At 32.5% G+C, this 14756-nt stretch overlaps 2 protein-coding genes across 2 annotated transcripts; both read right to left on the bottom strand.

Annotated features, from left to right (window-relative positions):
- Window positions 1-4846: 4846 nt before the first annotated feature.
- On the bottom strand, window positions 4847-5631 carry LOC125814751 (glycine-rich protein A3-like). Its single transcript, XM_049494212.1, has 2 exons — window positions 5553-5631; window positions 4847-5055 (listed from the first exon to the last, which is right to left on the bottom strand). The coding sequence occupies exons 1-2, from the start codon at window positions 5629-5631 to the stop codon at window positions 4847-4849; spliced, it is 288 nt and encodes a 95-aa protein (XP_049350169.1).
- Window positions 5632-7185: 1554 nt separating this feature from the next.
- Window positions 7186-14438, bottom strand: LOC125814700 (F-box protein SKIP31-like). Its single transcript, XM_049494173.1, is given in 10 exon segments — window positions 7186-7457; window positions 7540-7600; window positions 8278-8399; window positions 8511-8533; window positions 8535-8682; window positions 9577-9694; window positions 10105-10180; window positions 11882-11955; window positions 12107-12526; window positions 14256-14438. Coding segments are annotated over 10 exon segments (1263 nt in total). The 5' UTR covers window positions 14406-14438; the 3' UTR covers window positions 7186-7386.
- Window positions 14439-14756: the final 318 nt, after the last annotated feature.

Below are 14756 nucleotides of genomic sequence, written 5' to 3'. Positions count from 1 at the left end.
AGTTTGATGAATTAACACGTTGAATGGGTATCAAACTTATTATATTATTTATAATGGATATAATGTAGCGATGCAATAAGATCTTTCAAGAAGGATACTTTAATAACAAACATTTTTATTTCATTGAAGACGTTCAAGCTAATAATTATTTTATAACTTTTAAAGTTATTTTTTGAATTAAGTTTAATTTTAGTTGTTACAAGAGATTCAATTAATATTTGGACACCTGTTTAGCCATCTTTTTATTACACCATAATTTCATAATTTTATACTTTAGCAATTGTTTGTATGTTATTGAAGCACCTGAAACAGAAGCATTAACATGTGTTGAGGTTCGGAACAAGTTACTCTTTTCTTCATCAAGTTTTATCATAACGAATAAATTGGTAAATATCAAATGTAAAAAAACTTATTACTAATCAAGATCGTTTTAATTTTTGTGCATAATTTACTCACACAAATAATGTTACACATAAATAATCATTTGATTCCAAAAACAAAAATGTATACGCAACATTTAGCACTTTCAAAAAAAAAAATTACAAAATTAAATGAAAAGGAGAGTATTATGTGTTGTAATAACATGTCTGTGTTAATAGTGATGTCAATAAGAATTGTTATTAATAATTGATTTGTTGACTGCAGAAATAACTAACAAAACTAAAAATAAAGTGAAGAACAAAAATAAAATGATAAAAAAAAATAAAATTTGTACTTTATTTTTATTTATCGAACGTCAGGTGGACAATAGAAAAAGATGTGGGCATATTGATACTTTATTTATTTCTTATGTTATACTGTAATTAGGGGTCGTTTGGTTTGAATATGAGTTATGATGGGATAAGTTATGTTGGGATAAGTTATGTTGGGATTAGTTATGATGGGATAAGTTGTCCTGGGATTATTTCTTATTGAGTGTTTGGTTTGTTATATTCAAAATAATATATATTGATAAATTTTAAGAACAAGTTGTTTGTTTACAAAATTACCCTTCACTTTATTTAAACTTTTTAAATTTTTCTTTGTGAGCTTTAGTTATTCATTTTTTAAAATAAAACTTTTATTTTTTTTAACTTAAATATTTTTGTTTATGTATTCCCATGATAAGTACCATGTGTATTTAAAAATATAACTTTTTTCTTATTTAGCTTAAAAATAGAACTTTCCTCTTAAGTTTATTAAAGAGAAGAAAATTTATGAGAAATCAAAATAAAATAAACATAAGAATTAGTCAAATAAATTCATAAATAAAAATTATATTTATATAGTATAATTTTTTAATAGAAAAATATGTATAATTATCATAAAAATAAGGAGTAGTAAATATTATTATACATGGTATTAAAAAAAATGTAAATATACATAAATGTAAAAAATGATATATAAAAAGGATTTAAAGGGACATATTTGTCATTTACCTATTCTATCTCGGGATAAGTTATCCCGGGATTACTATACCACCCATGGGGAGGGATAACTTATCCCGGTACTAATTATTAATCCCGGGATAAGTTATCCCGGACTTGCCAACCAAACAACATAATTTTTTTTTTATCCCATCACTATTTCCTTATCCCATCACTATTATTTCTAATCCCTCACACCAAACGAGCCCTAAGCATGTTATCTAAGAGGTTTAGTGATAACAAAAATAAAGAGCACATTATTTAGCATTTGAAAAGGCTTTAACATATGGATGAAAGAAGAACTCAATAAATAGTTATCATTTACATTTTTAATAATGTTTTCGACTCATCTAAATATCGAGTTTAATTTTGTATGAAAGTCATCATGTTATTTTTTATCAAATACAATTTTTGTTATTGATAGTTTATTTTGGTTAAAACATATTCATGTATATTTAGGTGATGAACGAAAATTAAAACAATTAATCATTTTTTAATATTTTATAATATTTAAAAATTCTTAAAAGAACTATAGTAGTAAAAATAAGTTTCAATTTTTTAATTAATAACAAATTTATTAAATAATTATTCATTGCGCGAAGCACAGACAAATTCACTAATATTATAATAAACTAGATTTAATACACCTAAAAGAGCACTCACCCCTTTAACCACTAAAATAATTACATAATTGTGTAAATACTATATATCGTTATGTATTCAATATGTATATATATTAATAAACATTGTCTATACAATATTTATATATTATAATGTACAATTCATCTTTGTCGAAATTCAGCTTAAACGTTCTCTAACAGTTTTAATTTTAGTTATGCCAAAATTTTCATTAAAGGGTGTCAGTGTTTGTGGTAAAAATAAGTATTATGAGCCTAGTACATTGGGCTTGAACTCGCAGCCACAAGGAATTTTCGCAACTTCTTAACCATTAAAGTAAACTTTCAACTTATTCTAAAAGATATCAATACTTATATATATATATATATATATATATATATATATATATATATATCTTTACACCCCTTGGAAAAGGGTGACTCCGCCTCTGAGCTCCTCTTTATATTTTGAGTCTTTTAATATGTTAATCACTCAAAAACATGTGTTAGTTGTGCAGCAAACATGTGTTTCCCACGGGTGTTACTTTACATCTAGAACCTTGCAGCTAAACCAAAAGGGCTTCTTACATTATTGTGCAAGTAATAAAAAATTCAACAAAATAATTATATGAATATGTAATGTATCGATATAAAAAAAACAGTTGTGTATTGTGTTAATATTGTATAAATAGTTATGTAATGTATTGATATTGTATAAATAGTATATATGATATAAAATTATTTATTAGAGATGTATATACATTCATAAACACTATTTATACATTACAACAATTTATATTGTTGAACGAGCTGATTAATTTTATTTTTTCAATCAAGACTAACTAAAATATCTTCTAAATAGTTTTAAAATTTAGATTTGTGCTCTCACGATTTAAAATATTATACTCAAAACAATTCACATTTACCTGCACTTTTTTTTTTGGTTTTCCACCCGGTGTCCGGAGCCCACATTGGAGCTCCGACTAAATTCGAATCGCGCTTTGCAGGGCCCATTCGGAGGTGACGCTCCCAACAAGATTTTCTCCATACCCAAGGCTCGAACCCGAGACCTCTGATTAAAGATGAAGCACTCTCACCAGTGCATCACAACCTATGTTGGTCAACTTTGCTAAGAAGAATGTTGACCGACCATATTTTATATAATAAATGTTGATTGGATCCTTTTAAATAAAGAGGTTTGACTCAATGAATAGTTTTATTTAATTTTTTCAAAATAAAACTCCTTTTAAATGATAAAAGTCAATTCAAGTAGTACTTATCAGATTACACATATTTTTCTTGAAAGAAACTAAATTGACTCAATTTTTAGAAGAATCCAAATCCAAATACAAATTTTAATATTGGTTGAATCAATTATTGTATCATTTTATAAATAGTGCAACCAACTTCATTTGCATTTCTGAAACACCATGTCTCTCAAAATGGATTTTTACTCTTACTCAAAAATTCTACTTTCATTATTTATTTTATCACTCATCAACATCAACGCTAAGCCAATAACAAATTCTCCCATTCGTTTAAATCCAACAATTTTCCAACGTTTTACGAGTGACCTCCCTGAAAATACACCTTTACTGAACATTCATTGTAAATCTAAAGATGATGATCTTGGAATTCAAACACTTAAACCGGGTGATCTATATCATTTCAAATTCCATATGAATTTCTGGGGCACTACTCTTTTTTATTGTTACTTTTCCTGGGGTTCAAAGCATAATAATTTTGATGTCTTTAAACAACATGGTGGCATTTGCTCAGATCATGGTGAGCTGCTCAAAGATTACTATTGCAATTGGTTGCTGAAGGACTCTGGTATTTTTTTGGCTTATGGTCCTAATCCTACACTTGACGAATACCAATTTGTCCATCCTTGGTTATCATAAAAAATATTTCTTTGTTATGTACATCTTTATATATAAGAAGTAATTTTTTTTATAATATACTTGTGCACCCCCTCCTACCCTCATCCCCGAACATTAAAAGAAATGACAAATTTTATAGTAAGAAGATCTTGCATCGGATTAATAAATCGATACGATTTTAATTATCTTAGTTATGTGATTAAAAACATTTTTAGTTTCAGATATATCAAATGCTTAATTAATATCTGATTAATTATGCGTAGATTGTGATTTGTGAATATGATAGATGTTTATTTGAGATTAAATTAGCATCAACAACAAATGTGTGGTTGAAACTTCAGATTGAAATTAGGCAAAAAGAAACATCTAGAATTCCTAGTATGAAAGTAGAATTATAACTTTTTGGATTTTATAGTAGCAAATAATTTAGAGAACAATAAAATATTTGCGGTAGAAAGATCATTGTTTAATTAACTAGCACTTAATCATATAGAAAGCAAATTAGAGTAGAAATTTAACACAGATTTAATAGGGTTCGGTTAAACCATAACTCTAAACAGAAATCGATTTAATTTTTTTCACTATGGAAAAAAAGAAGAAGGGTACAAAATAATGAATCCCCTAACTATACATCAAGAAGTCACAAACCTACAAAAGAAAGGTTTTCTCAATCAAGTTCAAGACATAATTGACAATTTTTTCTACTCACAACACTAACATGTAAAAATACTATATGCAATCTTACTTTACATTTCTATATGAGGTTGTTTTCATAGGCTGAGCTTAAATATGTAAGACCTTTTGGTCACACGAGGGAAACTATGGGGTCATTTGGGTGTGAACAAGTTATCTCAGGATCAATTATCCCGGGATCATATGCGATAACTTATCTCATCACTTATCATGCCTATCATGAAGTTGAAGTAGTTAGACTAGTTAGTTACTTCCACTTCTTGAATTTGCCTTGTTTGAATTTGCCTTTCCCCTTTCCTTGCTTAAACTTGCCATGCCCGTTGCCATGCTTTCCATGATCATAATGTCCATAATGAGCGGTACCTGGTGCAGGGTAATGACCTCCGCCGTGTCCCATATGATGAGCACCATACGCGGCTGCTCCAGCCGCTGCAACTCCCGCCATCATTCCATGTGCTACTTACAGATACAGATTCAGAATTTAAACTTTGATTAATGGACAAGTTGAATGAAAAGAAGTTAAAATTACCTTCTTATCCTTAATGAATTAAACACAAATGGTCAAAAAGTGTTTACCCCACAATTTTCGGAAATCTTTTTTTATTTTTTCTTGAACTTTGTACCAAATCTAAGATCACTTAAATTGAGACGAAGGAAAGTAATTGTGAGCACTTGTTATCTTTTATATATTCCTTCTTTTACCTTTTACTTTTGTCATTTTTTTGTCTTTTAAAAGTGTTTTGTTACAATAATCGTATATCAAGACACATCTAAAAGTAATCAAGCAATGGTACCTGCATGGTGTGGAGCGGGTTGACCAGGATAACCCGCCTGTGGATACCCTTGTGGAGGATATCCCTGTGCTGGAGGATAACCTTGTGGCAGATACCCTTGTTGAGGAGGGTAACCCCCTTGCTAAGGAGGGTATCCTCCGGATGCTGGAGGATATTGACCTCCAGGAGGAAACTGCCCTCCGGGAGGATACTGTCCTCCAGGAGGATATTGTGCATGTTTATCCTTTCCACCTCCCATTCTTCACAAGTACCTCGAAGTGTCAAAAAAAGGCAAAATGGAATTAACTTTCAATATCATAGAATTGATCAAGAACCACATGAAATCAAATTGTTGCACTTGCAATACTAACACTAAGTAGGCCAACAAATAAGTGAAAATTAAACGATAGCATGAAGTAATGTATATATGTGACCTCTTTGCATGTGACAAAGTTATACTCTAGCTAGAAATTGTTAAAACTAATATGTTACATATGTTTAAGCAAGTGAATTGGGAAAGAATTGTAACAAGACAAATGATTATTAATTACTCTTATTATCACAATATTCTCAAAGGTCAAATTCAAGACCAAACGATCCCTCAATTCTTGATGAAATTTAGAGATTACATAATAAATTCCTAAATAAGAAAAGTTTCAAACATAATAAAAAACCAGCAAATGTCACAAAAAATTCCTAACATACAATCGAGAACATTATATTGCTTACTATACAAAAAAAATAAAAATACGAACTTCGAAAATTCATATACACTAATCACAACAACAACGAAATCAATGTAATTGCACCGGTGAAGTCCGACGAAAATTCATATAAACTAACAATAAATAAATAAAATAAGAAAAATTCATGAAGTGGAGAGGGTCCTTACAGATTTCCTTATGAAGATAAAAAAAAAGAAAAAAAAAAGTGTATATTAATTAATTGAAGGAAGAATTTGAGAAGAGTGGATATGGATGAGTATTTATAGGCCATTTTACTCTTTTAAATATTTTCCAAGTGTTAATTACACCATATATGACGTGATTAATTAATTAATTAATTACTACTAATTGAGGTGTTCAATATTTTTCTCCTCTAGAATTTCTAGTTTTTCAAATTTTTATATAAATATATTACCTAGAAGGCAAAATTAAATGACACTTTTGATCTCTTAATTATTGGTGAATTCAAATTTAATCCTTGTGAAAAAACGCATTTAACCTTTTATTAATTGAAGTGTGTGTTTTTGGTCCTTTTATATAGGAACATGTTAATGTTTGAAATATTTTTAGAACTATATTATTGTCGGAATAGAGTTAAGGGTCAAAAATACAATTAAAGTATTTCAACTTTTTGAGTTTTATACCTCAACTATCACTAAATGTTTATTAACCCTATACCTAGTACTATTTATTATTACAAAAGAGTATTTATGGTCAACCTTTTTCATAGTAAATTGACTTTTGTTGTCTTTGTTATCTATACTATTTTCTAGCCTTGTTTTCTTCTTTTCCTCATTAATTCTAATGTTAATTACATAACATAGGCTTTTGACTTGTTCCCCAAATAAATCTTTTATTTTTATTTTCAACCTTTGAGTTTTGAACACCTCTCCACAATTCAAGCCTATACCTTATACTAAATAGAAATTAAACTTTATGTTTCTTTCTCTAATGATAGGTCATTAGAGAAAAGCAACAACCAGATGCAGGAGAATATTAAGTGCAAAACTATATAAGCCTAGTAACAACTTAAATTAATTAATCTATACTACATAAAATTATATAATCTACAATTACATGATAGACTAAACTGTAATCATTCCATCTTTGAACATGGAGAAAATCCAGCAGACTAACCCGAGCGTGCTGGAAAGGCACGCTAGGAGGGGAGTAAAGTGCCTCCTACCAAGACGTTCCATGTTTCCAAAACTCGAGTTTGAGACCTCTAGTTCAAGGTGGAAGGAACCTTACCAACCCACCACAGCCTTCAATGGTGATAAAAAGTTAAATCAGCAAAAGCGCAAAGCAGCTTTCAGTTCCTTCTCATCATTGCAGTTATATCCCAGTAAATAGGCTCGAGCTGAAGCAGTATAAGCAGAAAAAGAAGGTGAAAAGGAGTTGAGTGATTAATAAACTAGAAGACAGAATTACAACTAACATACCAAAAAGACCCGAGCCCATGAACGGTTCTGCTTCGTCTGTCGTACCAGCTTGTTGTTGGTCCTATATTTCAACAAACAAAAGGGAAAAATTGGCTAAAGTTCATTATAATGATTTATATGGATGCAAATATAGCATAAGTAGTGAGATGCTACTAGATGTTTTTCGAGACTCATTATACAAGCATCAGGTGTAAGCCAACCCTCAAAACATATATTTTGACATAAAACTATACTGCCAGATGTATTAGATCCTCATCTATTAAAACTAGTTATTAACAACCTATGTGTACACTAAGACGTTACATAATCCTAGCTGCTGCAAATGATAAATAAGAGATTCCTGGATGGATGGACATGGAGATATCACTCCTATAGTTAGGATCTAAGGGTAAAGGCCACTAACAAAACACAATCCAACAAACAATTGACTGATTGTTTATACCTTTTCTCTAACTCAGATTATATCAAAGTGAAAAAGATATACCATACATCTACATATAGACACGATTTTCATTTTAGAATTGCAACACTTCTTTTTAGAAGAATAGCATACTTTATCACCTTCAGAAACAAGTGAACTTTAGCACGTCAGTATAATCATTGTCTACTTATTCTCAGAAAATAGAAGTCCAAAAATTGGCACACATAAGCTTTTCATGTGTCCTTAAGTTGACCGTGCACACTGTTTTAATAAATAGTGAATTCCAGAATCGCTGTAAGCTACCACTAGGTTCTTACCACATCTGGTTCCATTTCATCTGGTGATAACAAAATACTATCAAAACAGTGGCCTGAAATAATGCACACCAGCAGACCATTTGTAGGATCCAGTACAACTTCCCTGCATGTGTCATCACAAAATGCACCCACACACACAAGAGAAAACCAATAAGCACAAAGCAATCACCCACAGGGATCCATCTTTCGAATTATCGAATGACTGGTTTGCACTGTTGCAAACATTTTCTTACCATGAACGTTTCCAGTTTTTTCAGGCAAATACATTGCCAATTTGATGGTAAGCGCATGTCTCTCTAGAGCAGGCATGACCATTGACCACATTATCACCAAGACCTTTGCTTTTTTTCCAAATAGAGACTTGATCAGCAACGGTCTTATCGAGAATCATACGGTCATCATTATCTGTATATTAAAGGTAGAAGGTAAGACGAATACCATAGAAAATTATTTTTTTGATAAGTAATACCATATTAGATTCTTGCCGTATGCACCAAAATGCAAATTTAAGGACGTGGGATGGATCGGTTCCCAATACTTATATTTTTATCTTTTGTTTGGTACTTATTTTCACGAAAAACATTGAGATAAGTAAATGTGCATACTCAAGGATACAGGAAAAGTCCCCTCAATCTACTGCATTCACTCAACTTCTAGTGGAGTTTCTCAAATATACAAATAGCATAAACTACTTCTCAGCTGGCTAAAAATAACCTAGAATCCTTCCTTCCCTTTGGTATTTTCAATTGTCATATACTCCAATAGGTTTGCAACTTTGTTTGAGATATTTTTTAGGTCCTAGTACCATCTATTCCCCAATCCCTTCTGTGTTTTAAATTTCAGTTTCTATTTTGGATATTTCTAAGGAAAATCAACAGGTATCCACTGCCTTGTTTAAGAGGACTGGTTGATGCATGAAAGAAAATATTCCACCCAAACAAGATTTCTACAAAAAAGAAAACAAGAAAGCCCAAAAAATGAAATTCAGAAAGTTCCCACAAGAAACACTAGAAAATGTTAATAAAAATCTCAATCAGTGAGTCATTCCTCAAGAAAACACATATCTAAATATCAGAGATGCAACATCCAATTCTCACAACGCCCTTTCCTTACACATCCATAACCTTGGGCCTCACCTTACCCCCAAGTTTAAAAAAGAAAGGAGCAAAATACATCCATCCAAATATAATTTATCGGGTAAAAACTTTATCCCATAAATCCAGTCAATAAATTCAGGATTATTTGTGATTATATTCAGGTTTGGATGAAGCAACTAGAAGATTCAAATACAGAGAAAACTAATCACCTGAGAAGGAAGAGGGGTTTGGCTTCTTTTAGCAGCTTGCATTTGGATGTAATACTCCTTCAATTCCGTTGGGCAATTCCTGACGAACTCCACCATGTCATCTGCATCACGCTACAGAGAATCCATTTCTTTTTATCTAAAGTAAACTTAATCTACAAGATGCATACACCATTTCACAACTAAAGAAAAATTTCAAGAAGCCAATTGCTCACTTTGCAGCTTGCTCTCTCCATTTCTTTCAAGATCCCATTAATTGACCATTTTCTCCGAATAAGAAAAATATCATTTTTTTGGGGGGTTAAATCCAGCCATTCTTGGTGACAGAAATGAGAAATTACAGCCAAATGCCACCCAAACATTCAACTTACACTGGGATCAACTATAAAATTATAAGTTTTTAACTTCCAATTAACACTATGATGTAGAGAATACAATTTCCGAGTTAGATGTAAAAGATAATTAGGTTAGCTGAATTGCTTGGTCGATGACAAGTGAGAATTTCACATTCGAATAAAAGACACCTTGATGTAAAACTTTTTCCAAGCACACTCCCGTGGCTTTTTTGTTGGGAGCACCAAACCCCATCGCAAGCAATACCTGTACCAAAATTTTATCAAGAAACACCAAAGTCAAATGGATGAGAAAGATATTCTGAACTTCTAATTTTTACCAAAGTATGAATCAGTAAAAGAATAAGAAGGGTTAACACATTAGGTCGTCAAAAAGTTGAGCAAATAATTTGAATGAATGAGGAGTTTAGGGCATGGAAAAGGTATAAGACTCAATACAAATAGATAAGTGTGAAAATACTAAGTCAACCCTCTTTTTTAGCGAATTAAAGCTAAATGTTTGCAAAGTAAATCACATTTTGTCAATTTAAATTACTCGTGAAGAATGATCGATTTGCAAGAAAGTATCTCCTTTGAAATATCAATTTGCAAGAAAGTAGTGATAGTGGGATTATTCCTAGATGGCACATTGTTGATGGTCTAGACCCATAGCTGTCGAAGGGATCATACCCCGGGGGGAGAATGGATCAGATATCGAGACTTGAGAGAATGAGGATCGGATACTTGTGATCTCAGAAAACCTAGAATGGATGTTGGTGGCTCTTGGCCATTGGCCCAGGCTTACCACAATTGTGCCATAACATGTCTCAGCATCTGATTTTCCTCGACACTGGCTGACTCTATTGCTGTCAATTCAGCTGGAGTTTCTAGCTGGCTCACCACAGATTCGGTATTGGTTGTCATTGGTGCTCTTCCCTGTGGTGAGCCTAGTAGAATCTCCAGCTGAATTAACAGCAAGAGAGTCGGCCAGTGTCTAGGAAAATCAGACGTTGAGACATGTTAAGGCACAATTGTGGCAAGCTTGGGCCAATGGCTGAGAGCCGCCAACATCCATTTCAGGTTTTCCTGAGATCACAAGTAGTATTTTATCCTTATCCTCTCAAGTCTCAATATTTGATCTGTTTTTTCCTGGTCTTCTATAATTTCTTACCCGGTCTTTTATTTTCGCAGACCAAAAAATAAAGTCATTTCTTTTTTATTAGATATTCATAAGGTGACTTAGAACAACAAAAAAAGACAATCAATTTTGTAAAATAAGCGGCTGACGCAATATTGTTTTGTCCAAAAATTATTTTTAGCCAAATAAAATTCAATGAAGCAATCTTACTAAAACCATGGGAGACTCAAGGGTGACTCACACATTCCCCGATCAACAAAATTACTTACCCGGTCACTAGACCAAAAAAAAAAGTCATTCCTTTTGATTAGGGATTCATAAGGTGACTTTGAACATTAAAAAACTCAATTCCAAGTGCAGACTCTAAATAAATAAATAAACCCTTTTTCAAAACCATCACTTCAAATGAAAAAACCCTCAATCGAATAAATAGGGGTGTGACAGTATGAATACTATTACAAGCAACCAAGTGTAAGGCATAGTAATACTAAAGTGGGTTAAAACTTTGGAGACTTGGTTCAACTCTCAAGAGAGACAAAACCTACTAGATAGTTTCTTCCTGTTTATATACAGTTTGGTGGTCAGAGTTACTTGGTACATGCACTTTCAATACCTATGTTGGTGTAAGAGATAGCACGTACCTGAAAGAACAATCGAGGTACGCAAAGTTGGCGTGAACACCACCCTTTTCAAGAAAATAAAGTAAAAAGAATACTAGTACAACCTATAACGCCAAGACACACAGATAATAGATAAGCATATGCAGCATGAATGAAGAGACTATGAAAAAGGAGGAGTTGAAGGGGGAAATGCAAGATGCATTGTACTTACAGCTGACGCCATAAGGATTCATCAGAAGCAACACCATTTAGAAACTTACAGACCAATGAACATGCAACAAGATCCTGCACATTGCCATAAAAAAAAATTATCAATATGAAATAACCATGGGCACACAAAAGCATAAAAATGACTCTTATTATCCTTTCTTTTTCAGTCCTTCTCTGTATAGGTTATAATATGATATGCAAAAAAAACTGAAACAACATGAATTACCTCTGAGGAAAGGAACTTGAGAATGTGATGGAGCAACTCAGGAGGGATTTTGCTGAGAATACTAGTTTCTATTGACCTTGGAGCACGTCTTATGTTGTTGGTACTAGCACCATTACACTTGCCCATACGAGTCTCACACATTTTTGCAGGTGAAGATGCACATTCACCTGCATCTTTAAATTCAATTGGCAATGCAAGAGATTGAGATGATAATAATGCATTTACCTTTTTCTCCCCCCGTTTTTCCTCAAATTTCATCCACTTTGCTCCTCTATTTTCCTCCTCCTCCTCTCGCGCCGCCTCTTTCCCCTCATCCTTCACATCTCTTAATTTCTCAGTCACATGATCCTCTTCTACGCCAAACTTATCATTATCGTCCTCAACTTCCAGTTGCTTCCATTCATCCTGAACCATATCAACCTAATTACTAAACTTCAATTAAATCCATCCCCAAATACAGCAAACAGTACCATCTCGTGCCCAGTAACACAGTCAGAAATATCAATAACTACTCTGTACACTCATAGAGACGCGGATTTTAAGATTATGGGTTACAGATTGCAATCATACTGGCTCTTGTTCTTTTTTATGTGGCGCCTACTACAATTTGGAGCAAAAAAAATTACCAATTATCTTTTATTACAATTCTGTGGTGCATATTTCAATATCACTCTCACCATCCCATTGTTTGTATTTGACTGAAAATGGAATTTAATATGTTAATCTTACTTCTATATTATGGTAGTGATAAAGGAAATATCAAATTAGTTGTTGAAAATTCAGTTTGACAGAGAAAACATAACATTGAAGTTTATATTTTGAATAGTTCAATGAATTTGAATTCTTGAAAGTTGTAAAAGTTAAATAGGAATGGAAATGTATCGAACATTTTGTGTCAGTACAAGAAGAAAAGATTGTCATATAAATTAGGAAGGATGAGTAATCTACTGTAAGAAGAATGTGACTTATAGTAATCTTTTATGCCGTATAAAAATATATAAATCTTAGTTCAACAAAAATAAAAGGTCAATGCTCAAGTCCATGAGTAAAAGTAAATGCATTAATCCTCCTAATTTGATCAAACATTCTTTTTATGAAAGAGAGTAAAAAATATATTGGCACATGATAACCTTTTGCCTTCACTTCGTTTTATAACCCAGAAATTCCCAAACACCAGGGGTGTTCAAGGTTCAAAACTCGGTGAATAATGGGCCCGCCGCTCTAAACTTCTCCACTTAGATACCAAACTTTTGTCTAAAGCAGGGGTCAAACACGTAACAACGACCATCTCTCCAATGGCGGAGCCAGAATTTTCAATAAAGGGGTTCAAAATCTGAAAAAATAGACACACAAAATAGCCGAAGGGGGTTCGACATCTACTATATATAACTAAAAAATTATTTTAACCATGTATAAATAATATAATTTTCCGCCAAGGGGGTTCGGATGAACCCCTAACTGTAAGGTGGCTCCGCCACTGCATCTCACACATATCGGCAATCGCATTGCGCTCTTAGCACTAGACCATATCCCCAAGGGTAACCTTTTGCCCATTTCTTTTCGTAGAAATGAATTGTACTACCCTCGTAAAAAATAACAATATCCCATAATCCATCACAGCGGCAAGAGAGGAAACAAAATGTAGCAGTATCTTAAAGCAAAAGATGGAACACACAGGACATTAGGTAAGAGCTGTTTAGACAACTTTCCAAAAGTGTGTTTTGAAAAATAAAAATGTGCCAAAAGATAAGATGGTGTTTGAAATAAAATTATTCAAATTGTTGTATTCTTTTCTTTACTATTCAGTGAAAAAATGAGTGCAAACCACTTCAAAAAGAAAAAGCTTTTTGAAAAATCATTTTTTGCAAAAAAATTCTCAAGAGAAGTTGTTTCCGGTTACTCATACCAAGGAAAAACAGATAGTAGCAGCACAAAAACTATAATACTACAATACAACAATTGAGGTACAAACAAAAAAAAAACATTAACACCAATATTAGCCGAGCATAGCCAATCCAAAACCCAGCTAAAAGAGTAAGTACAGTAAATTTGAATTCACCTAATGGATATAGCAGAATAGTTACATAGTATTCATAAATCTTCCCAAAATCATTGAGATTTATCGAGCGAAGTAAATATTATAAATTACCTGATCGGAGAAAGCGAGAACTTCGGATTCAAGGAATTGAGCGAGTGATTCATCCTCATCGTCAGAGATTACCAGACTGTAGCCTAAAAGGTCGAATATATAAGTGCTGGTTTGGCCGGTAACTGAACGCCGGCGACCGGATAATGACATCGGCGAATCTAAGCGGTGGATTAAATCGGAGAGTCATTGATAGAAAAGGAGAGAGGGGTGTTCAGCTGTTTGGGTAGCTTAAGAGTCCTGAGAAAGGTATCGGGTCGGGTTGGATGGATCCGGGTATACGGGCCAGATGAGGAGTGATTTTTATGGACAAAATTATCAAAATGATCCTTAATATATGGAATTTGGTCCTTAAGTTGTATATCTATGTATGTGTTTGTGTGATTAATTATATGTGAATGTACGTGTTTTCAAAGCAAAAGTTGGATATATGTAATTGTATATAAAGATATATCAACTATATATGTGGCGAACTGGATCCAATATATGTGTTTTCAAATCGTA

Source organism: Solanum verrucosum, unplaced genomic scaffold, assembly GCF_900185275.1.
Source record: "Solanum verrucosum unplaced genomic scaffold, falcon-dt-bn FXZP01000268.1, whole genome shotgun sequence".
Classification (NCBI taxonomy): domain Eukaryota; kingdom Viridiplantae; phylum Streptophyta; class Magnoliopsida; order Solanales; family Solanaceae; genus Solanum; species Solanum verrucosum.
The sequence above is the reverse complement of the archived record's forward strand: the minus strand, read 5'-3'. Positions and strand labels throughout refer to the sequence as shown.